This window comes from Danio rerio, chromosome 17 (genome assembly GCF_052040795.2).
Source record: "Danio rerio strain M-AB ecotype USA chromosome 17, GRCz13ab, whole genome shotgun sequence".
NCBI lineage: Eukaryota > Metazoa > Chordata > Actinopteri > Cypriniformes > Danionidae > Danio > Danio rerio.
In genome coordinates this window covers 6,418,896-6,445,000 of record NC_141037.1, presented here as the reverse complement: position 1 = coordinate 6,445,000, position 26,105 = coordinate 6,418,896, and the positions used below count along the sequence as shown (strand labels likewise).

Below are 26,105 nucleotides of genomic sequence, written 5' to 3'. Positions count from 1 at the left end.
AGGACAAAATTATTTGCCCCTTCAGGCTAATTTGTTTTCCGAACAAACCATCATTTTACAATAACTTGCCTAATTACCCCAACCTGCCTAATTAACCTAATTAACCTAGTTAAGCCTTTAAATGTCACTTTAAGCTGTATAGAAGTGTCTTGATAAATATGCAGTAAAATATTATGTACTGTCATCATGGCAAAGATAAAATAAATCAGTTATTAGAAATGAGTTATTAAAACTACTATGTTTAGAAATGTGCTGAAAAGAAAATCTGCTCTCTGGTAAACAGAAATTGGGAAAAAAAAAAAACAGGGGGGCGAATAATTCTGACTGGAGCATCCAGAGGAAACCCACGCCAACACAGGAAGAACATGCAAACTACACACAGAAATGCCAACTGACCCAGCCGGGGCTCGAACCAGCGACCTTCTTGCTGTGAGGCGATAGCGCCACTGCTCCAGTGTGCTGCTCAATTTTTTGAAAGTTTGCATGTTCTCCCTGCGTTCGCATGGGTTTTCTCTGGGTGCTCCGGATTCCGGATAGGTGAATTGGGTAGGCTAAAATTGTCCGTAGTGTATGAGTGTGAATAAGAGCGTATGGATGTTTCCCAGAAATGGGTTGCGGCTAGAAGGGCATCTGCTGCGTAAAAACGTGCTGAATAAGTTGGCGGTTCATTCCGCTGTGGCGACCCTGTATTAATAATGGGACTAAGCCGAAAATAAAGTGAATGAATGAATTACAGAACAAACCATCGTTATACAACGACTTGCCTAATTACACTAACTCACCTAATTAACCTAGTTAAGCCTTTAAATGTCACTTTAAGCTGTATAGAAGTTTCTTGAAAAATATCTAGTCAAATATTATTTACTGTCATCATGACAAAGATAAAATAAATCAGTTATTAGAAATGAGTTATTAAAACTATTATATTTAAATATTAGATATTAATTATATAAAATATTAAATATATAAATACATTAAAATGTAACAAGAGGGCTAATAATTCTGACTGCAACTGTATATACCTTATTGGGTGGCAGGGTGAATGTAGTGGAACGATATTAGATGTACATGCCTGTGAAAGGGTTGAGAATATAAGAGACAGATATATATTAGAACACACCCTTTTTTTTCTTTATCCTCAACATGGAAGCACTCAAATCGCTGGACGCCTTTTGTAAAATAATAATAAAGAGGCTTTTCTGTGATTCTGTTCCAGTTCTGAAGCTCATTTCTTTTCAATGTTTGACCAACTCTTGACTCTTGGACAGTTTCCCACACTGCGTTCTTGTAAAATGCTGCAATTTGCATATACAGTTGAAGTCAGAATTATTAGTCCCCTTGAATTAATACCCCCCCCCCCAATTTCTTTTTACCAGAGAGCAGATTTTTTTCAGCACATTTCTAAATATAATAGTTTTAATAACTCATTTCTAATAACTGATTTCTTTTATCTTTGACATGATGACAGTAAATAATATTTGACTAGACATTTTCAAGACACTTCTATTCAGCTTAAAGTGACATTTAAAGGCTTAACTAGGGTAATTATGCAAGTTAGGGTAATTAGGCAAGCCATTATATAACAGTGGTTTGTTCTGTAGACAATCAAAACAAATATTGCTGAAGGGGCTAATAATATTGACCTTTAAATGCTTTAAAAATATTAAAAACTGCTTTTATTCTAGCCGAAATAAAACAAATAAGACTTTCTCCAGAAGAAAAAATATTATAGGAAATACTGCGAAAATTTCCTAGCTCTGTTAAACATCATTTGGGAAATATTTGAAAAAAAAATCACTGGAGGGATAATCATTTTGACTTCAACTATTTATATATACATATATATATATATACACATACATTTTACATATATTCTTTAGAAGGTCACACAGAAGCCATCTATGCACTTTGAATCAATAAGCAGAGCATTTCATCTGGGTGAAACTTACATCTGGATTGTGCTGCCGTTTTATTTCCAGCGTGTCATTCATTGTAAACCAAACGTCTTACGTGATTTTTTTTATACCCTTTTTATGATTCAGCCAAAGCAAACCAAGCGGCCAGTGAAGAATAAATACAATTAAAGCACCAACCTCTTCCACTTCTGCCAACAAATCTCAGGTCGTTGAAACGCGCCACCTGATTCTTCATGACAGCGGAGGCGTTTCTCAGCTCAGCCGAATAGTTTTCGTCATTTCCAGCCATTACCGTCACCACCGTCCCGTCAGGAACATCTCCCAGAGCCACAACCTGAACAGGACAGACATGCGCTCAGGTCAGCCTGTTTACATACACATACTGATGAAAACAGGCCTGCCAGACTCATTATACACTATAATATATAGTATTACAACTGTGCGAACAGAGCAGTACCAACAAATATAGCTCTAAACAACAGCTTAATGGCTTTAATTAAGCAAAATATTCCTGAAAATGATCAGCAAACATTCACACTGTTAAAAATGACGTTGCAAATAGCATTTACACTCAAAACAATGACTTTTGCTGCTTGTTCAAACTACTTTAGACTCATTTAAAATGAGTTGAATCAACACAATTCTTGTGTATTTTTGGGAAAACTTAATTGTGTTAAATGCAATTAAATTTGTAAAAACAATGAACTTAACTTAATCCATTTGAGTTAAGACAACATGAAGGAACAGTGTGTTTTTCATAGTGTCCAAATATAGCTGTAAACTACAGCTGGATGGCTTTTATTGAGCAAAATATTCCTTAAAATGATCAGAAAACATCCACAATGTAAAAAATGATCTTGCAAAAAGTCATGACGACACATTTACGCTTAAAAATAATTACTTTACTACTTAAAATAAGTACTCCGTACCAAATGCAGGGTTCCACATATAAGTAGGAGGTATAGGGTTCACTGAAAAAAAATGTTTTAAAGATGATTCCTTGGATTCACTTATTTTCTTAAGTTAAATGGTTGTAAACAGTTTATTTGGGCTGAATTTATACAAACAAATTAAGTTGAACATTACTAAATTTAATTTATTTTCTTTCCATTAACTCAATTGTTTGCAACTATATAAGAAGGAATTATTCATGTTGTCCCAAGACATGATTAACTTAATTTTTTTTACGAATTTAGGAGGATTGATTGAACATTAAAAAATAAGTTTAATGTATATGTAGTTTATATATATATAAACTACATTTTTTATATTTTGTACAAATTTAACTTAATATGTTCAGTCTGATTGTTTGATATAAGTTGAGATAACTAGAAATGTAAATATGTCTCAAATAAACATTTTTAAGCTGCTATGAATTACTGTGCAGAGTATCTCAAATACATAAGTATTTCTAATGAGCTAACATTATAAAGGGTATTTATTTTAAAAAGACTGAAAATGTTTTATTTTTTTTTAATTAGTTCACTTCAATCTTAAAATTACATATTAATATTAAAAATTGCTTATTGCTAGAAAGGAAAATACACACAAAAACAATGCAATTCTTTTTTTAGGGGGGAAATCTTAATAGTTTTATGTTTAATCTATTTAAATTTGTAAAAACAAACATGTTAACATTATTCTTTTAATGTTGTCGCAACAGAAATTGATTGCCTGTAACCCAGCATTTTTTACAGTGTACTTAAAAAAAAAAAAGTTATTCAGGTCTTAACTCCAGATGTTCAGTCGGATTGATTAATATAAGTAAAAATGCCTCAAAAATAAGTAAACATGCATCAAGTAAACTATTTTTTGTGCAGATTTTTTTTACAGTGCAAAGTAACTTAAATACACCAGACCTTTAAATGAGTTTACCCTATAAAGAGTATTTATTTCTTCAAAATACTAAAAATCTATTTTTCCGAACATGAGTTCACTTCAATCATAAAATATTATATTAATATTAAAAATTACATATGGCCAGAAAGAAAAATACACTCAAAAAAGAAAATGATGTTTGCACTCAAACTACTTGTTTAAAATAAGTTGAAACAACATGATTCTTACATTTCTGGGGAGGGGACAACATCATTTTTTTGAAACAATTAAGTTAACTTAATCGATTTGTGTTGGGACAACATGAAGGAATTGTGTGTAACCCAGCATTTTTTACAGAGTTATTCAGGTCTCTACATTTTTATATTTATACAAAGTTTAACTCAACATGTTCAGTCAGATTAATTAATATAAATAAAGATAAGTAAATTTACCTCAAAATAAGTAAACATGACTTAATTATTAATTAATTAATTAAATTAATTATTTTTGTTGCAACTTTTCTTACTGTGCAAAGTAACTGCAGACCTTTGAATGAGTGTACACTAAAAAGGGTATCTATTTCTTCAAAAGACTCAAAATCTATTTTTTAACATGAGTTCACATCAATTATAAAATAATATTAATATTAAAAATACATAAAATAGAAAAACACGCACAAAAAATGCTTGTTGTTCAAACTACATATTTAAAATGAGTTTAATAGTTTTGTAAAAACAACAAGTTAATATTATTCCTTCATGTTGTCCAGCATTTTTACAGGGTATTTTGCTAATTAACTTTACTGTTTTATTAAAAGCAACGTTCTAAGCCAATTAAGTTATATCTTGACTTGTTCTCAAATTTACTGATAAATATAAATAAATGCAACTAAAACTAAAATAGCGTTTTCATGTTGTTTAGTTCTGCATGCTTCACTAACACACGCTCAAATAAATGACCCAGCAAAGCGATTCTGAAAGTCATCCTGCTACTGATACACTCCAAACGCACTTGCATGAAACCCTCGATGTCTTTGGGTAAAAGTATTATTAGTTGTATGTGTAATTAATGCCATGTGATTAAACTTGCATGCGTTTGTATCTATGAATAGCCTCAAATCGCTCAGATTTCACTTCTCTCCAGCACTGCAGGAATAGTCCTTTTAAAATATCAGTAGCTAAACATCCGATTTAAAAAAAATAAATAAATAAATTATATATATATATATATATATATATATATATATATATATATATATATATATATATATTAAACCACAAGATCTATTTAAAGAAATAATAATAATAATGCAATAAAAACATCGTGTAGGCTACATTCGAAAAAGTAAAGTAATAAAAATTTGATTATATGCATTAAACTTTGTGTTTAACTGTGTTTACCGTCACCTAAAAATTAAAAAAGCATACTCTAAGTCAATTATAATTAACCTTACTGTTGCTATTATGTATTTTAATGCGGTTTTGAATCTTGGCCAAGCCTCTGTAAAAGAGATTAAAATTTGTAACTCGTACACCAATCTAAAAGATCTGATCTATATTAAAATCGATGTAAACAGATCAAGAGATTCCTAGTTAACGTGAATGCAAATAGTCACGATTATAATATAATCTCACATATACAATCTCACACGGTAGTCAACATTATGAAGTGAATCAAAACCGTCCCTCAAATGTGTCCTAAAACTATTTAACAACACCAATTCGTGTCTCATGAGTTTGAAAAACCTTTTGGTAACACTTTAGGATACAAAACACTATTATTGCCTATTATTAAGATATTAACTGTTCATATAAAGTATGCTTTTTAGTGTATATTCCGAATCCTACCCAAAACCTAAACACAACGTCTACCTTATGCTACTAACTATTGATAAACAGCTAATTAGTAGTTTATTAAGCTATAGTAGTGTTAGCTAATGGGTTATTAATAGTGTGAATAGTGCGAACATTTTTTAATTTACTTCAAATGTTGACTAATATATAGCCTATATAATCTCACGTAACTTCACACTGCTTGTATTAAAGCGTCTTTCTGACACAACAAATGTTAACTATACAATAACACATCTATAAACTCACATAATGTTAGTAATAAAGCATCTTTCTCACACTTCATATAGCTATAATGTCATATAATGTAAGTATTAAAGCGTCTTTCTGACCTTAAACGCCACAGGGAGCGTTTTGTTGCACCTCCAGTGAGACGGCAGCACCGAGCACAGAAAGTTGGGGCTGTCCGTGCGCACGAGCTCGGCGGGGTGGTCCGCTATGATCTCCACCATGGTCCGGTTGTCGTGAGGTCGGAGTCTCGGCACCACCGCGTTCGGCTCCGGCTGCGCATCGCTCATCTTCCCCGCCACCGGCTGAAGGCTGCTGGACGGCGGACTGAACCTGCGGCTGGTGCTCGGATCTACCGGAATGCGCATCACAACAATGTCAGCAAAGGTAAGCTACAGTACACTTTAAAAAAAAAACACCTCAGCTAAATGTCAGCGTTTTTCAATTAAAACTAGATGCGATGATGTGTGAAGTCCGTCCTGAAAAAGTTGGATATGTTCGGATCCGCTTTTACGCGCGAGCTTTACGCGCTCCTACAGGTGATTCGCGTGGATATAATCGCACATGGTTGAACTAAGACATAATTTACGAGGTGATTTTCGTCGTGAGAAAGTTTAAAATCCGTGGTAAAATCGCGAAGGGTTCGCATTATAACGCGCGCTCGTTCGCGTCAGCGCGCTTCTCAAAACGCGCCACCATGAAGAAGTCAAAAAAGAAAGTTTGCAACAAGGAAAAAAAGCCCTTAATATCTTTCTTTCTCCATCTATAGGCTTTGCGAAGGGTTAAAAAGGTGATTCCAGAGGTTGTGGTTTGAAAGATGAAGGCGCTGGAAAAGCCGCAGTGTTTTTGTCTCGTTGTGTGGTTTGTCTTTGGAGGCAGGGACTTGGGTGAGCTCAGGTTTTTTTGTGGTTTATATATATATGCAGAAGCAGGAGGATTATTATGCTGATGAGTCTCGAGCACGTCATGTCTCCGAGCACCATTTCGTGGTATCAAAATAAATGAGCAATTGTGTGGTTTGATATCAGGCTGTTTTTTTTTTTACTATAAAGCAATCCAGATTTCATGCTGACACTTTTATACAGCAGCACATCTTTAAGTAAATGTAAAGATAAACACACGTCTCAACACCTAGAGGATGATTAAGAACTAAGAGTGAAAAATAGGCTACAACGTTATCGATTTTTATTGCAGCAAGCTACTTTTCTCTCGTATTAAGGCACATAAAGGCTCATATTGAGAGGGAGAAACGCACCTCATTGAAAACCAGACTGAAAGCAAACAAGCAGAGAAGAGAAGTGACTCATTTCCTATTTCTAAAGGCAGATAAAGAGCCAGGCTGAAGTTAATATTATACAAGATCAGACAACAACTACAGTAGAATTAAGCAATGACATGACAACTATAGCTACTGAAAAAGTTTTGTGACCTATTATGATTTTTTTTTTCTTATTTTAATTTAACATTTTGTAAATGTTTTGTATGTATTTAAAATGTATGAGCATTTTTGTTCTCTCTATATATGCTTTTATAATTTAAGGCTGGAAAGGGAACATTTTATTTTGTAATTTTGGGAGTTTTTACATGTTGTTTTTTTATTATTATTATAATTATTATTCTTATTATAAATCTCTAAAAATAGTGTTTAATCACTGATTTTGTTTATTTAAATATGTGTCAATGAGGAATATAACAGTTATAAATAGAAAACATAATTGTAGTAATAATATATATGACGAATATAAAAAAAATAATAATTGTAGTAATATTAATTATACTCTAATGGTCTTTGTTGAACAATGCTATAAAAAATATATGTAAAATAAGTAAAATATTAAAATAATATTAAAGTTAAATCCAAATACATTGTTTAATACTATTTTTGACCACAAGGGCAGTAAGGAAAATACATTTGAATAAACAAAGTAAACATCTTGGTTATATTGTTGTATATTGTACATACATACATATATATATATTTATATATTTATTTATTTATTTATTTTTAATTATCTTATTTTGTCTTATTTTGTCTTATCTTGTCTTATCTTGTATTATATTATATTATATTATATTATATTATATTATATTATATTTATTATATCTTTAAAAGTGCGTTTATTGATTATTTTAAAACTGTATAAATCTTAAAAGCTCTTTTGGTGGCGCTCTTTAACATTAAAATGCGTCTTTTATCATGCGCCGCGTTTAAAAGCAAGACTACAGCAGCGATCATTTATAAATACATGCTCTAACATTACATGAGAATTAAAAACTACATTACCCACAATCCCTTGCAGCTTCGCGTGACGCCAAATCCACACGCGCTGAGCAGTGTTTACATCACAGACAAGTGCCTTGCAGTGTGTAAAGAGCACATGGATGGATTGAATATTTCCTAACATAAGGTAAAAACGCTGTTATATGAACGCGTGAGGGTAAAAATACAATCATCCGTTAAGTTGAAAGTCAACGTATATCAATACTTGACTTAGATTGATCTGTTTGTTCAGTTCGGTCGATTGTTTTGGTTCATAAAGTGCTTAAAACTGTCTTAACAATGCTGTAAATCGTTTTATTTGATATATTTTAAGCTGTTTGACATATATGAAGTCTATAAGTTGCTATATCTATGAGCAATTACGCTTTTTGACGGAGTAAAGCTAACAGATAGGCTAGTCTTAACGCATTGGTAGTCGTGTGTCATTTTGTTGTTACTATATTCACACATTCAGACTTTCTTCTTAATAATAAAATATCTTTAAGTATTATTTGCTAATTTTAAATAGCGAAATTATACTAGCAGCCACTGACTATCAAAATACTTTATTAATTAAATTAAATTGTTCTGTTGTTTTCAAGTCATGTGATTTCTGACTGAATATTCAAAAGTACCATAGTAAATAATATAGTATGTCACAAGCTGTCACTGAACAAATGTGCGAATATAAAACCAACTTAACAATGCTGCTAATCGTTTAATTTGATATATTTTAAGCTGTTCAACATCTTTGAAGTCTGAAAGTTGTTAGTTTTTAGTTTGCACTTACGCCTTTTGACGGAATAACGTTATCAGATAGGCTAGTCTTAAGATATGAAGCTAAAGTTGGCATTATATTCACACATTCAGGCTTTCTCCTTAATAATATAATGTCAGAAATGTATTATTTGCAAACTCTAAATAGTGATCTTATAGTAACTAATGACTATCAAAATACATTGTTCACAATCAATTAAATAGTTCTAATGTTGTTTTTAAGTCATACTTGCATGTGATTTCAGACCAAATATTCAAAAGTACCATGGTAAATAATATAGGGAGCATGTCACAAGCTGTCACTGAACGAATGTGTGAATATAAAACCTACTTAACAATACTGTCAATCGTTTTATTTAAGCTGTTCAACATCTTTAAAGTCTGAAAGTTGTTATTTTAGTTAGCAATTACGCTTTTTGACAGAGTAACGTCATCAGATAGGCTGGTCTTCACTTATTGAGGTAAAGTTGGTATTACAGTAGTACATTCAGACTTTTTCCCTAATAATGTAATATCAAAAATGTTTTATTTGCAAATTTTAAATAGTAAAATTATATTAGCAGCCAAAAATAAATTTTTCATAGACAAAAAAATAGTTCTAATGTTGTTTTCAAGTCATACTTGCATGTGATTTCAGACCAATTATTCAAAAGTACCATGGTAAATAATATAGGGAGCATGTCACAAGCTGTCACTGAACAAATGTGTGACTATAAAATCCACTTAACGATGCTGTCAATCATTTTATTTGATATATTTTAAGCTGTTCAACATCTTTAAAGTCTGAAAGTTGTTATTTTAGTTAGCAATTACACTTTTTGACAGAGTAACGTTATCAGATAGGCTAGTCTTAACTTATTGAGGTAAAGTTGGTTTCGCACATTCAGACATTCTCCTTAAGAATATACTTTCAGAAATGAATGATTTGCAAATTGTAAATAGGGAAATCCTATTAGCAGCCAATAACTATCAAAATACATTGTTCACAGTCAATTAAATATTGCTAATGTTGTTTTCAAGTCGAACTTGCATGTGATTTCAGACTGAATATTCAAAGGTACCATGGTATACAAGATATTGAAGCGTGTCACAAGCTGTCACTGAACGAATGTGCGAATATAAAAGCAACTAAACAATACTGTCAATCATTTTATTTGATACATTTTAAGCTGTTTGATTTCTTAGAAGTCTGAAAGTTGTTACTTTTAGTTAGCAGTTACGCTTTTGATGGAGTAACAGTATCTGATAGGCTAGTCTTAACGTATTGAGGTAAAGTTGGTATTATATTCTCACATTCAGACTTTCACCTTAATAATATTAAACCAGAAATGTATTATTTGCAAATTCTAAATAGGGAAATCATATTAGCAGCCAATGACTATCAAAATACATTGTTCACAATCAATTAAATAGTGCTAATGTTGTTTTCATGTCATAATTGGGATTTTAGACCAAATATTCAGAACAAACAATATCCGCAGTGTCTCAAGTTGACACTGAATGAATGTGCGAATATAAAACCAACTTTACCTCAATTCTGAACATTACCTCAGCACAGATGCATTAAATAGTAAGTTATACGCTTGACTTTTAACCAGCGAATGACTTTTCGAAAACATAAGTTGGTTTTACTTAATAATAATTCGATGGAAACCATCTCAGTTTCCTTTTTCTTATTCTAAACTCCATCTCAGTGTCTGTGGTCGTTGAGGTTTAATACTCTTTTCTTCCTTCACAGTCAATTTTGGAAAAAGAAAATAGGAAAAAAAAAAAAAATCACATCCACGCTCTTGTGTCTAGCCTGACTTTCCCCCATGTGTATTGTTTGTAAAACCTTGGCTGTTTGAAAGACTGTAGGAAGAGTGATGTCAGCACTCGACATGAAGTCTGACTCTGTGGAAACTTACACACACACACACACACACACACACACACACACACACACAGAAAAATGATGATGGAGATCTGAATATGTGAGCCATTTCTCCTCCTCCTTCCTGTCCAAGTGCACGTCCAGGAGCCTTTAATCTACACGTTTCGGTGTGAGAGAAATGGATTTCGCATGATTGCCGGTCTAGTGGCTGTGCTGTGTGTGGCGGCGAGGATGTAGGAGGGAAATAAAACATCCAATGGCTCCGAATCGCATTTGCCACTTCATTAGGGCCTCGAGAAAGACGCACTATTAAGTTACATTTCCTTCTCCGGCGACTGCGAGCGCCAAATATGTTTCTGATTTTTTTTTTTATTTTATTTTTTTCCTCCCTCACTTATGATGATCGTCTGTAAATTTACGAGACAGCTGAATTGGGGTAATTGTAATTAATGAAAAATATAGTTGAGTGTATATATTGAAACAGCATGCGGCGGAAGCTCTGAGTTGGATGTCTTGGATGAAGAAGAAGTAAATATGTTGGAGGTCTCTTGAATGCCTGATATTTGTGGGCTTTCTTATTGCCGCAGTGGTAAGAAGCGTCCTTCCTCAAATCATCGAGAGTCATCCGTGTTTTTTGTCTTTACACGCTGTAGGGACTACCGCTCTTGGCAAAATCTGGGAAAGCACAAATTGAACGCTGCATCTCGTGCCCACGACTAAATGAGTAAATTAACTAGGCGTCGGAAGAAAAAGCAATGACAAAACAAGAGCGAGGGAGAGAGACGTGGAAGCTACATAAAAGTCCTGACTATTTAATTACATGGAGGAAAATGCAATAAATAGAATGGCTCCCTTTTCTGTTCTTTCAAAGCCGTTTGCATGTTGAAGTAATCTTGATTCATTTGCCACATCTGAATTCGTTTTGCCCAGTATGGCGACCATCTGCCTTCACGAGTCAAAGCAAAACGCTTTATCTTTCATCCAACAGAGGGGGCGAAAACAGAAGGAAATTTTACGCCGGGATGTGTTTATTGAAGAAAACGGGGCCCCGCTTTTTTGCTTTGGTGACACTCTGGAACATTTAGTTTCATGTCGCTCGCAGACAGAATTAAGATTTATATTGGCTCTGATCAAAGGAGAGGTTCGCTGAAAAATGACAATCCTGCCTTCGTTTATTCACCTTCATGTCGTTCCAAACCCAAGTGCTGCTGTTATTCTTGTGGAACATGAAATGGGACATTTTTTTTTAAAAATATCCTGGGTGCTCTTTTGAAGGCATTTGGGATGCATGTTGATTGAAGTTAGTTTGTGCTGTATTTTGAGTCTTCTAAAGTCATACGACAAGCCTGAAATCATTGCTTCATCATAGCTTAGAAATTCTGTTTTTCCTTCTGCATGTGCACACTGGATTCGCTTTGGATTGATCTCTTTTCGAGTTTGTTATAATGTCTGTGAATAATAGCTTATATTTTATACTTGCTAAACTCTTAACTGTCACCCCCACTTTTTTAACATCGGCATGGTCAACTTAAAGGATTGACAATCAAGTTAAACTTGGTCTCGTTTTAAAGACGGCAGAAGTCAGATTGTAGCAGAAGTAAAATAGAAAAAATAAATGAAAGGAAAAAAAAGTTATGTGCCTTTTTTGTTTTTGAAAATTCTAAACCAAGGAATTATATGGTATTAAAATACAATATGAGCATTCTGGGGGTATTTGATTTGAGTTTCACCTCTGAAAAACATCTAAACAAAACTTTACATGTGGATTGCTGAAGCAAAGTAATGCTTTACCACTCTAAGTATCTTTGGCTCAGATTAAAGAAGAGGTTCACTTAAATGACAATTTTCCCTTCGTTTATTCACCTTCATGTCGTTCCAAACCCAAGTGCCGCTGTTATTCTTGTGGAACATGAAATAGCCATTTATTTTTAATATCCTGGGTGCTCTTTTGAAGGCATTTGGGATGCATGTTGATTGAAGTTAGTTTGTGCTGTATTTTCAGTCTTCTAAAGTCATACGACAAGCCTGAAATCATTGCTTCATCATAGCTTAGAAATTCTGTTTTTCGTTCTGCATGTGCACACTGGATTCGCTTTGGTTTGATGTCTTTTCGAGTTTGTTATAATGTCTGTGAATAATAGCTTATATTTTATACTTGCTAAACTCTTAACTGTCACCCCCACTTTTTTAACATCGGCATGGTCAACTTAAAGGATTGGCAGTCAAGTTAAATTTGGTCTCGTTTTAAAGAGGGCAGAAGTCAGATTGTAGCAGAAGTAAAATAGAAAAAATAAATGAAAGGAAAAAAAAGTTATGTGCCTTTTATGTTTATGAAAATTCTAAACCAAGGAATTATATGGTATTAAAATACAATATGAGCATTCTGGGGGTATTTGATTTGAGTTTCACCTCTGAAAAACATCTAAACAAAACTTTACATGTGGATTGCTGTAGCAGAGTAATGCTTTACCAATCTAAGTATCTTTGGCTCAGATTAAAGGAGAGGTTCACTGAAAATGACAATTTTCCCTTCGTTTATTCACCTTCATGTCATTCCAAACCCAAGTGCTCCTGTTATTCTTGTGTAACATGAAATAGCCATTTTTTTATATATATCCTGGGTGCTCTTTTGAAGGCATTTGGGATGCATGTTGATTAAAGTTAGTTTGTGCTGTATTTTGAGTCTTCTAAAGTCATACGACAAGCCTGAAATCATTGCTTTGTCATAGTTTAGAAATTCAGTTTTTCGTTCTGCATGTGCACACTGGATTCGCTTCGGTTTGACGTTTTTTGAGTTTGTTATATATGAGCATTGATGAGATTGAAGTGTTGCAGAGGAAGATTGTCTGTAAATAATAGCTTATGTTTTATACTTGTTAAACTCTTAACTGTCACCCCCACTTTTTTTAACATCGGCATGGTCAACTTAAAGGATTGCCTATTAAGTTAAACTTGGTCTCGTTTTAAAGAGGGCAGAAGTCAGATTGTAGCAGAAGTAAAATAGAAAAAATAAGGAAAAATGTCATGTCCCTTATATGTTTAGGAAAATTCTAAACCAATAAATGTATATGGTATTAAAATACAATATGAGCATTCTGGGGGTATTTGATTTGAGTTTCACCTCTGAAAAACATCTAAACAAAACTTTACATGTGGATTGCTGTAGCAAAGTAATGCTTTACCACTCTAAGTATCTTTGGCTCTGATTAAAGAAGAGGTTAGCTGAAAATGACAATCCTGCCTTTGTTTATTCACCTTCATGTCATTCCAACCCCAAGTGCTGCTGTTATTCTTGAGGAACATGAAATAGGACATTTTTTAAAAAATATCCTGGGTGCTCTTTTGAAGGCATTTGGTATACATGTTGATTAAAGTTAGTTTGGGCTGTATTTTGAGTCTTCTAAAGTCATCACCACTTTGGTGTACAGAGTAAAACTTGGTCTCATTTTAAATAGAGCAGATTTCAGATTGTGATGAAAGGAAACAAAAGGATCTTTAAAAATATTCCCTTCACATTAGGATGGAAACTCGGCTATTGGTCCAACACTGTAATGATGATTGCACAGAAGTATTATTAGGGTTTACGTGAGAAAAGGACCGTCCACTGGAGAGATTTGATAGTCTGATGCTGTAGGAAGCTGTGGTTTCTGACTCGCTCGTGCAGTTTCAGCTTTATTCAGATGAGGCCGGTGTGTTGTGACGATTCACCTGCTCTCAAATCTGAATGGAAATCAGTGCAAGGCACACAATGAGCACATTTGAATTCGACAAGCTCCATTTCTGGCCTTTTATCAGCATCCTGTTAATTTGTTTTCTCTGTGTTGGAGGAAGTCTAACTGCAAACTGCGCAGATAGCTGTGATGAACTGCTCGACGGCACATATGCCAATATTGCAGGTGAAGCACATTATGCTCCATTAGAGAATAACAATGTTGCTTTACAGAGCTGGAATTATTAGCCAAATCACAAAAATGATGGACACTTTATATATATTATTAATAAATTTTATAAATAATAGTGTGATGCCAACTATTATTTAAAATTATTTTCTCAGTATTATGCAAATTATGTTTTGTGTACATTTTATGTACAGTTTGTACAGACAATGTACAAAATATACACATTTGATATTAATATTTTGTGATATTTTAATAAAATATTAATCATTTTAGGATAAATTGCGTATTTTCTGTTATTTTATTGTATACATCAACAAATATCTATGTTGGGTTAGGGTTATATGCAGATATCAACAGGATAAAATGTCATTTACTGCGGTCGGAGAAGCTGCGTGAATCTTTTCTCTATTTAATAAATGACTTTATTAGAAGGCAATTCTGACACGCAGTGAACGTGAGGTGGCTTTTGAAGGTGTCAGACGCTGAGCATAGATGCTCTTGATTCCGGAGGTCAATAATAATTAGGGGTGTCACGATTTCGATTTTTAATCGAAATCGATCGAAATTTATGCTCAATTTCGATTATCGAATCAAAAAATAGAATCGTCAATGCTGCCACGCCCCCATGTCACGTCAGCTTTTCTTGCCAAGCGGGAAAAAAACAGGCTTGTTGAAGTGCTTGTTAAACTGCAGAAGCAGGAGACCCGTCGACAGAACTTAAACCCTCTCCTCTTTCAATGAAGTCGTCGGTGTGTAAGCATTTTGGATTTCCAGTGAGTTATGTTGACAACGTTCGTGTTGTCGACAAAAAAAAAACACAGTTTTGCAAGCTCTGCTATGTACGTATTACGTACGGTTCGTCCGATAGACAACACCGGCATCGCGATCCTCCGCCCGCCCCCGTTGCAAATCCGCTCGCGAAAAGTACACACTGAGGCCCTGTTTACACTGTCTTTGTTTTTAAATGGCATTTTAGAACGACAACGATTTGACATCCACAGTGGCGTGTAGCATTTCTGAGTAGCCCTCCTTCCTCTCTACCTCTGAAAATGCACATCACGTGACCACACAGACGCACACAGTCATGCGCTCGAGAGAGCAGGTCCAGGCAGTCAGAGGACTGCTTCAATCTTTCACTCACTTGTACTTAGTCATTTTAGCGAACACCTCAGATACTGTTGGCTGGTTTCTGTTGGTTGTGCGTCTTTTTTACCGACGCCATTATAACGACACAGATCACTGCCTATTTACGAGTCCCGCAGAAAAAGTGATTGACAGGTGGTAATTATGTGTGTATCTTGCCTTTATTCATTTACTGTATGATTTGTTTATGGGTAAAACAAAGACCATGCAGGTCAGGTAGTTTAAACGGTAGGCTACAAATAATTAATTGGTCATTAATTAATTAATTATTCATAATCGTAAATTGAATCGAATCGTGCCTTTACAATCGAAAATGTAATCGAATCGAGGATTTGGAGGATTGTGACACCCTTAATAATAATATAATAACACTAATACTGAAATGGAAATTTTCATCATCACATGATGTCTTATAACAAAACCACATGACCTTTTTTAATGTGCATACTGGAATTTGTTCAGGAAAAGTGTTTCCATCGTAGTATATGCGCTTATTATGTTGCAAAATTTATCTTACTCACTCATGCGCATATGTTTTTCTGCTGGTTTATCCTTTCACACACATTTTTGTCGTCACATGATCACTTATTTCAAAATCACGTGACCTTTTTTAATGAGCATACTGGAATTCGTTCGGGAAAAGTGTTTCCATCATAATTTATGTGCATCTTTTCTTATCGAATAAATTCTATCCTACTCACTCATGCGTATATGTTTTATGCACATCTTCAAAAGTTATGCGCATCTTGACGTTTTCATCTGCTGTTTTTTTTAATGCACGTATTCAAAATGCTCATAAAAATAGGTGAATGGAAACATAGCTATTGCGTATACTTACGATGTGACTATTGCCAATGTTCACATTGCGATATCAATGCTGAGACGATATATTGTGCAGCCCTACACATGACTATGAAAATAATTTCATTAAAAGGAGGTTATTTCAATATTAAAGCAAGTTTGAGTTTGGAAATTCAATTCTGAACAAGCTCACCGCTAAAATGTTCTTTGGAAAATATATAATTATGCACTTTTAATCACGCCGTGTAATGCTGACACGATCAAACGTTTGGTAAACGCTCAAACAAAACCAACTCTAAACACGTCTGCTGTTGGCTTTGAACTAAAGTCTCATTCATCAGCTCTGGTTGCCTACAGTAGTTTAACCAGCCCTGCTTTTTGCTCATTAAAAAGAGTTCAGTCCTGCATGCTAAAAACAGCGTCCAGCGTCTCTGACTTCATCTCTCTCCGTCTGTCACTAATGTCCGGCTCTAAACATGTGGCTCTGGATGCTTCAGGAAGCGTTCGGTGTGTGAAGTGGCTTTCAGTGGGCGTTGTGTGTGAAGTTGTGTGTGTGTGTTTTACAGATGAGCAACAGCGCTGCGAGCCCCATGACAGCGAACAGCAGCAGCAGCAGATCCGGCAAGGCCACCAGCTTCATTCCTGAGCTGCAGAGCATGATGTAAGTTTGTTACGTTTACTCATTTCGCAGATGCTTTTATCCAAGGTGACTTGCAAGTGAGGATAAAAGGAGCACTTTAAATCATCAGTGACTCGAAGTATAAGAAGGTGTGCGGTGCATATGGAGAGGAGAGAATGCGTCCTACAGGTGGTTTATCAAACCCACTCACCTGCTTGAAACATGCTAAGAATTGCTCAATGTTTTTCTAGAAATATCGAGTGTTTATAAGTGTCTAGTGCATCTGGAGAAGGGTGAGGGTGTCCTACAGGTGGTTTATCAAACCCACTCACCTGCATGAAGCACACTCAGTGTTGCTTAGTGTTTTTCCAGAAATATTGAGTGTTTATAAGTGTCTAGTGCATATAGAGAGAGGAGAGCGTCCTACAGGTGGTTTATTAAACCCACTCACCTGCTTGAAACATGCTATGAATTGCTCAATGTTTTTCCAGAAATACAGAGTGTTTATAAGTGTCTAGTGCATATAGAGAGAGGAGAGCATGTCCTACAGGTGGTTTATCAAACCTACTCACCTGCTTGAAAAAACATGCTAAGAATTGCTCAGCGTTTTTCCAGAAATATCAAGTGTTTATAAGTGTCTGGTGCATATGGAGAGAGGCTTAAAGTTTTTCCAGAAATATTGAGTGTTTATAAGCGTCTAGTGCATATAGAGAGAGGAGAGCGTCCTACAGGTGGTTTATCAAACCCACTCACCTGCTTGAAACATGCTAAGAATTTCTCAGCGTTTTTCCAGAAATATCAAGTGTTTATAAGTGTCTGGTGCATATGGAGAGAGGAGAGTGTCCTACAGGTGGTTTATCAAACCCACTCACCTGCTTGAAATATGCTAAGTATTGCTCAATGTTTTTCCAGAAATATTGAGTGTTTATAAGTGTCTAGTGCATATGGAGAGAGGAGAGCATGTCCTACAGGTGGTTTATCAAACCCACTCACCTGAGTGATGCACACATAGAATTGCTCAGTTTTTCCAGAAATATCGAGTGTTTATAAGTTTCTGGTGCATATAGAGAGAGGAGAGTGTCCTACAGGTGGTTTATCAAACCCACTCACCTGCTTGAAATATGCTAAGTATTGCTCAATGTTTTTCCAGAAATATTGAGTGTTTATAAGTGTCTAGTGCATATAGAGAGAGGAGAGCATGTCCTACAGGTGGTTTATCAAACCCACTCACCTGAGTGATGCACACATAGAATTGCTCAGTTTTTCCAGAAATATCGAGTGTTTATAAGTTTCTGGTGCATATAGAGAGAGGAGAGTGTCCTACAGGTGGTTTATCAAACCCACTCACCTGCTTGAAATATGCTAAGTATTGCTCAATGTTTTTCCAGAAATATTGAGTGTTTATAAGTGTCTAGTGCATATGGAGAGAGGAGAGCATGTCCTACAGGTGGTTTATCAAACCCACTCACCTGAGTGATGCGCACATAGAATTGCTCAGTTTTTCCAGAAATATCAAGTGTTTATAAGTTTCTGGTGCATATAGAGAGAGGAGAGTGTCCTACAGGTGGTTTATCAAACCCACTCACCTGCTTGAAATATGCTAAGTATTGCTCAATGTTTTTCCAGAAATATTGAGTGTTTATAAGTGTCTAGTGCATATAGAGAGAGGAGAGCATGTCCTACAGGTGGTTTATCAAACCCACTCACCTGAGTGATGCACACATAGAATTGCTCAGTTTTTCCAGAAATATCAAGTGTTTATAAGTTTCTGGTGCATATAGAGAGAGGAGAGCATGTCCTACAGGTGGTTTATCAAACCCACTCACCTGCTTGAAACATGCTAAGAATTGCTCAATGTTTTTCCAGAAATATTGAGTGTTTATAAGTGTCTAGTGCATATGGAGAGAGGAGAGTGTCCTACAGGTGGTTTATCAAACCCACTCACCTGCTTGAAACATGCTAAGAATTGCTCAGCGTTTTTCCAGAAATATCAAGTGTTTATAAGTGTCTGGTGCATATGGAGAGGGGATAGCATGTCCTACAGGTGGTTTATCTAACCCACTCACCTGAGTGATGCACACATAGAATTGCTCAGTTTTTCCAGAAATATCGAGTGTTTATAAGTGTCTGGTGCATATAGAGAGAGGAGAGCATGTCCTACAGGTGGTTTATCAAACCCACTCACCTGCTTGAAACATGCTAAGAATTGCTCAATGTTTTTCCAGAAATACAGAGTGTTTATAAGTGTCTGGTGCATATGGAGAGAGGAGAGTGTCCTACAGGTGGTTTATCTAACCCACTCACCTGAGTGATGCACACATAGAATTGCTCAGTTTTTCCAGAAATATCGAGTGTTTATAAGTTTTTGGTGCATATAGAGAGAGGAGACTGTGTCCTACAGGTGGTTTATCAAACCCACTCACCTGCTTGAAACATGCTAAGAATTGCTCAGCGTTTTTCCAGAAATATCAAGTGTTTATAAGTGTCTGGTGCATATGGAGAGAGGCTTAAAGTTTTTCCAGAAATATTGAGTGTTTTTAAGTGTCTAGTGCATATAGAGAGAGGAGAGTGTCCTACAGGTGGTTTATCAGACCCACTCACCTGCTTGAAATATGCTAAGAATTGCTCAATGTTTTTCCAGAAATACAGAGTGTTTATAAGTGTCTAGTGCATAAAGAGAGGAGAGAGTGTGCCCCACTCACCTCTGTGGAGCGCACTCAGAATTGCACAATGTTGTACACTGATAAATACTCTGGTGTAAACACAGCATAACACCTCCAGACACAACACGTGCAAATAAATCGTGCTATTCACACTTAAATACATGCATGTACATTTTGAGTTGATGGGGATTCGCCTAATGGGCAGGCCTTCTGTCTACCAGGTGACGCTAGCTTCATTGTTAAATGGCTAACATGAATTTTATTGAGAGAGTAGCTGTGTTTTATGTGCTTTAGGAAGGCTGAAAAACAGCATAGATTTGTTCGGAGTCCACTAGATCCTTTCTGAGGTGCACACAGCTCTGTGTGTTCAACATCTCCTCCAGAAACTATACCTGGATGATGGAAGCTTTCAGCAGTGCTTCAGATTGAGCCGAGCCCAGTTTGAGGAGCTGTTGTTTCCCCTTGGGATACTAACAACAGGGACTTCATCATAATCACTCCCCTACAAGAGTAAGCTCCTAATTGGTTAACATGGCATGAATGTCCGCTAAAGATTTTCCAACTCCAGTAATTCTCATTGGCTCATTAGCAAGAAACTTGCATCTTTGCATTGACTTAACATTTAAATCCCTCGTGATTGACGCTTCATCCGCATCTTGTGTGAGCGCAGCATTAGTGATGGCTTTATATAGTAATGCTCGTTAGCATATTCATAGTTCATTTGCATGCTTCTCCAAGAAGACATGACTATTTTTTATTAGAAAGTGACAGCTTAAAGATTGCTACTTATTCTAAACATGCAGTATGCAAAATAGGCAATGCATTTTTTCCAGAAATGCTGTACTTAGTTTAATATTTTGCTTGTTGTAAATAAAAAGTAATGTTTTCTTCTCTGTTTAAAACTATTCACTCCATATACGCAGCACAAATAATTGCATATGGCAAGCAACAAATTAAATAAAATCAGTAGAATAACTGAAGTTTATTGGATAATTGTATTCCAACAATCTTTGTTTGTCTTAGTTAAAAAATAGTTTACAGTGATTAAATGCAGGGGCAGATTTAACCAGTAAAAAAGAAATAATAAATAAAGAATAAATAAAAAAGAAAATAATTAAATGGAAAGTGTGCCATGGTTTCAATTGAAATGTGAAATGTGAAAATTAATTTAAAAAATCATAATAATAAAATAAATAATAAAATAGATTTTTTCTGAAAATTAATAAAAAAATAAAAAATTTATAAAAATTAAATAATTAATGAATGAAATATTAAAATTGAATGAATAAATAAATCAATCAATTAATAATAAAATAAAAAGTGTGCTATGGTTTAAATTGAAATGTGTGTGTGTATATATATATATATATATATATATATATATATATATATATATATATATATATATATGTAAATATATATATTTTACAAAATTTTACAAAATATAAATAAATACATTTTTATTTTCTTTTATTATTGCCATTAAAAAACCCAGCATTTCCTGACAGCTTTCTGAAAATTAATTAAAAAAAAGAAAATAAATAAATAAAAAGTTAAATAAATAATAAAAAATAAACAATAAAATAAATAACAAAATAATAAAAAAGTAAACGATAAAATAAATAATAAAGTTATAAAATGATCAAATTAATAAATATTAGAATTTAAATATTTTAAAAAATAATTAAATAAATAAATAAAAAGTGTGCCATGGTTAATAATAAAAAAATTAGAAAGAAATATATATATTTTTCTTTTATTGGCATAAAAAACCCTGCCCTTTCCTGACGGCTTTCTAAAAAATGTACAATAATAATAATAAATAATAATCTTATATATATATATATATATATATTTAGTGTGTCATGGTTTAAATTGCTTATGGCCACAAAATCACTAAATTCACCTGGTTGTATAAATGTACTTGACGAAGAACTTATTTTTGTGTTTTATTAATAATCTAAACTGCAGTGAATCGGAGAAAAGCCGATCTGCATTGGCCATCATTGAGCCACAGATGGAGACTGCTTTACGGTTTACTGAAGTATCAATTAAAGCTTATTATTTCATCCATCAGAAAAAAGGAGGTTTGTTCATTGGAAACCGCGTCTGTGTTTCTGCGGTTCTGTAGATGTACTACAGCACACGACCCTATTTTGGTCAGAAACCCCTTTTTTTCCGTCAAAAACTTTTAAGTGTAGTTGATCTTGGAATGAGTAATATTAAGCTGGATCTATAAAGCGAGCGTCCAGGTCTACAAAACTGCTCCACCGAAGGCACAAAGGAGTCATAAAGTAAATTTACATGGCGATCCATTGACTTCCCTCCAACAGAGCGTTTGCGGTTTGACCCAGCGAGACGTATTCTTTAGGAAACCACAGTGAAATTCATCCTGTCGTTCTGCTTTGAATCCCACCTGAGGAGACCTTCAGACTCATGCAAATCACCACAACACTGCTTTACTGCGTGTGTTTGAATGCATGACAAATTAAAATAGACTTTCCTTTCTGTTTACTGTAGTTTAGGAGACAATAGATGGCTATGTTTTTAGTGAGTTCTGTTTTGCATAAAGGAAGTGATGCATGTTTCTAGGAATGTTTTTTTTTTGTGGCCTTTTACATTGGTACTGCTTTTTGAAGCACTTTCCCATCCTAAATTCTTGCAAAAAACTCTTCATTCTCATTACTAAAGTTCACAATTCTAAATAAATATAAGCATAAATTAAATTTAGTACATTAAGATAATTTTTTAATTACTTTTTCATTTTTAAAAATGATTTATGCAATATTTTAATAGGCAAAAAACAATGTTACTTTGCAAACTTCATTTTCTTTATTCCAACAACAACAACAACAGCAACAACAACAACAACAACAACAACAACAACAACAACTACAACAAAATAATGTATTTCTTCTCTTTTTTTTTTTTTGCCATGAGAATAATTTCATCTGAAAAACATCTGGCATTTCTTGACAGATTTCTAAAAATAATTTTTTTAAATTCCCTGTTCGTGTTTATTATGGAGTTTAGTCAAAAATGAAGAAAATATTTGCTGGTCAACATATGCTTTTAGATAAAATAAAAAAATATTTTACATATTTAAAATGAAGTGTTTTTTTGAAGCACATTTGAAGCCCTACTGTAGTTTTTAAGATTATAGTTTTACATTATAGTTTATAGTTTTTAATGCAGTCCATAATCACTTTTTAAGTTTTAAAAATTATTAATGTGTTTATTTTAATGCAGTATGAGCATAATAGTCAATTTTCTTGAAGAAATCTAATTTTCTTTATTCAAATTTTTATTTATTTATTTATTCATTCATTTATTATTTTATTTTATTATTATTTTTTGCTATAAAAACAGGCATTTCTTTGTGTTTAGCATGTCGTTTAGCCAAAATATGAAGACTATAGCTGGTCATCAGAGGTTTTTATTTGTAAAGAAAATATAGCATGTATTTTGAAGTATATTTCCATCCAAAATTCTTATTAATGTAGAAATTCTGATTCTCATACCTGTAATGCAGTCCACAATGACATTTGAATTAAAAAAAAAAGTGTAATGTTTAAATGTTTAATTATGTATGAGTTTTAATGCAGGCATAATTGTCACTAAAACAGTGTTTCTTGAAGAAATCAAATTATCTTAAATAAAAATGTATTTAAAATTTTTTTTTTAGCATCTCTTTTAGCCAAAAATAAAAACAATAGCTTGCCATCAGAAGTTTTTTGCATAAATAAAATAAAGCATACATTTTAAGTCACATTTCCATACAAAATTATTATTGAAATAGAAATCTCATTGTAATGCAGTCCACAATGACATTTTAATTAAAAAAATAATAAATTATTTATATATATATATATATATATATATATATATATATATATATATATATATATATATATATATATATATATATATTGTCACTAAAACGATGCTTCCTAAAGAAATCAAATTTTCTTCATCAAAAAAGTAAACAAAATAATTGCCATCAAAACAGACATTTCCTTATATTTAGCATGTCATTTAGCCAAAAATAAATAAAGAGGATAGTTGGTCATTAGAGGTTTTTATGCATTAATAAAATCTAGCATGAAGCACATTTCCTTCCAAAATTCTTATTAATGTAGAAATTCTGATTCTCATAACTGTAATGCACAATGACATTTAAATTAAAAATTGTTAGTTTAATCATGTATTAATTTTAATGCAAGCATATTTGTCAATAAAACATTGTTTCTTTAAGGAATCTAATTTTCTTCATCAAAGGTTTTTGTTTTTTTTTTGCCATAAAAAACAGGGATTTTTTGTGTTTAGCATGTCGTTAAGCCAAAAATGAAAACAGTAGCTGGTCAACTGAGGTTTTTATGCATAAATAAAATGTAGCATATATGTTGAGGCACGTTTTTGTCCAAAATTCCTATTTATGTAGAAAATCTCAATGTAATGTAGTCCACAATGACATTTTAATAAAAAAATGTATGAATTTAATGCAGGCATAATTGTCATTAAAATGATGTTTCTTGAAGAAATCTAACGTTCTTCATCAAAAATGTCAACAAAAATTTCACATAAGAAGAAACAGACATTTCCTTATATTTTGCGTGTCGTTTAGCCAAAAAAGAAGAGGATAGCTGGTCATTAGCGGTTTTTATGCATAAAGAAAATATAGCATGAAGCACATTTGCATCCAAAATTCTTATAGTAGACATTTTAATTCTTATAACTGTAATGCACATTGACATTTGAATTAAATTTTTTTTTTATTTAATTATGAATGAATTTTAATGCAAGCACTGTCACTAAAACCATGTTTTTGTTTTGTTTTGTTTTTTGCCATAAAAACTGATTTTTTTGTGTTGAGCATGTCATTTAGCCAAAAATGAAAACAATAACTGGTCAACTGAGGTGTTTTTATGCAGAAATAAAATATAGCATATATTCTAAAGCTATGTAACAATTTTGGATGGAAATGTGCTTCAAAATATATGCTATATTTCATTACTGTACTGTAGAAAATCTCATTACTGTAATCCAGTCCACAGTTATATATGTATATATTTCACATTTTAAGCATTTTGCATCTGTAAATACAAATCAAAATCAATTAAATTCAATAGTAAAATAATTCTTACAATTATCATATTTTTGTGATTAAAATATTACATTGCAAAAACAAGCTTCATTTTCTTCACGCAAAATTGAATTGTATTCCCTTCCTGTAATGGTTGGCCTGAAATATAACCCTGACATTTCCTGACGTGTTTCTGCTCTTTCTTTTTGGCTGCTTTTCTAACATAAACTTTTATCCTGTAACGAAATCATCCCTGCCAAGCTGAGAAATAGTACTGTAAGCAATACCTCTTGTTTTCAACGGCCTGTACAGAAGCCTAAAATGATTGTGCACGTCTCCCATATCAAGCCATGATGAATAAGCATTCACATTAGAGTTTTTTATTTTACGTGTTGTTGTTGCTTCAAGTCATAAATAAGACAACCTCCACCCTTGTTGAATCTCCCGTCTGCTATCCTTTCTTTTGGCTGAAAAAAAAAGAAACCCACACGACCCCGCGACTCCATAAAGAGCTCCGGATTGCAGTCTTATATTTTTTGAAAGACATTTAATTATAGCTTGCAGTCAAAGGCATTTCTGATGGAGACTAAACGGCCTCCAATTGTAAAGACTTTCTTGGTCTTTTTGGCAGGCGCCGAGCTGAGTGATGATATGGAGATATTATATTCCAGCGTCTTAACAATCTGTTGCATTCATCTGTGTCGCGCCGTACGCTTTGTTGTCATTCGTCCGATGATTTTTCGGAGATTAAAATTGAAGTGTAAAAAATGGCAGGAAAAGTGGGCTGTAAACCAGACGGATTTTGACACTGTCTGGAAAAGCGAGTTTGGAAAATGTAAAGGCAGTCTTGCCGTGACTGTCTGCCGCTCTTGCCTTCAGGGAGGTCTCTAATTGAGATCACTTGTACTTATAAATGGTAGGAAGTTTGGTGGTTGGATGAGAGAAGCATTAAGAGTGTAGTCTGTGCCTCTTAAAATTAAAACGAGGCTACCGTTTAACTTTCTTAATCAGCTTAATACGTCTCTCCTGAGGCCTTTTCTGCTTTTTCATCTCATTTTTAATAGTGGCAGACCGATATGGGGTTTTTGGTGGCTGATACTGAGATCTGAAGAGCATGCTGGGTGGTAAATGATTGTTTATCAAATGAGAAGTAAATAAATAAATAACAAGTAGCT

At 33.7% G+C, this 26,105-nt stretch overlaps 3 protein-coding genes and 2 long non-coding RNA genes across 10 annotated transcripts in view; 3 read left to right on the top strand and 2 right to left on the bottom strand.

Annotated features, from left to right (window-relative positions):
• The window catches only part of cdc5l (CDC5 cell division cycle 5-like (S. pombe)), a 452,249-nt gene that overhangs the window by 74,980 nt on the left and 351,164 nt on the right, over positions 1 to 26,105 (bottom strand). The gene's annotated exons all lie outside the window — the stretch shown is intronic.
• Positions 1 to 26,105, top strand: part of LOC141378508 (uncharacterized) — an 842,893-nt gene that overhangs the window by 545,441 nt on the left and 271,347 nt on the right. The window lies entirely within an intron of this gene.
• Positions 1 to 26,105, bottom strand: part of runx2a (RUNX family transcription factor 2a) — a 169,301-nt gene that overhangs the window by 87,600 nt on the left and 55,596 nt on the right. For all 3 annotated transcript variants that reach the window (XM_087288828.1, XM_087288829.1, NM_212858.2), the window contains 2 exon segments: positions 5,917 to 6,164; positions 2,094 to 2,250 (listed from right to left, as the gene is read on the bottom strand). In XM_087288828.1, coding sequence (XP_087144954.1) covers positions 2,094 to 2,250; positions 5,917 to 6,164 — 405 coding nt within the window.
• The window catches only part of supt3h (SPT3 homolog, SAGA and STAGA complex component), a 267,732-nt gene continuing 247,589 nt past the window's right edge, over positions 5,963 to 26,105 (top strand). The window contains exons 1-2 of one of the 3 annotated variants that reach the window (XM_087288936.1): positions 5,963 to 6,199; positions 17,132 to 17,226. In XM_087288936.1, the coding sequence (XP_087145062.1) occupies positions 6,173 to 6,199; positions 17,132 to 17,226 (122 nt within the window). In that variant the 5' untranslated portion in view covers positions 5,963 to 6,172. Of the gene's footprint in view, positions 6,200 to 8,137; positions 8,221 to 17,131; positions 17,227 to 26,105 lie in introns of those variants that run through there. The other 2 variants (NM_001002625.1, XM_087288937.1) reach the window with 2 other exon arrangements.
• LOC141378506 (uncharacterized) lies at positions 18,445 to 20,958 on the top strand. The gene is made up of 3 exons (XR_015513019.1): positions 18,445 to 19,228; positions 19,280 to 19,466; positions 19,586 to 20,958. It is a non-coding gene; the product is annotated as an uncharacterized LOC141378506 (long non-coding RNA).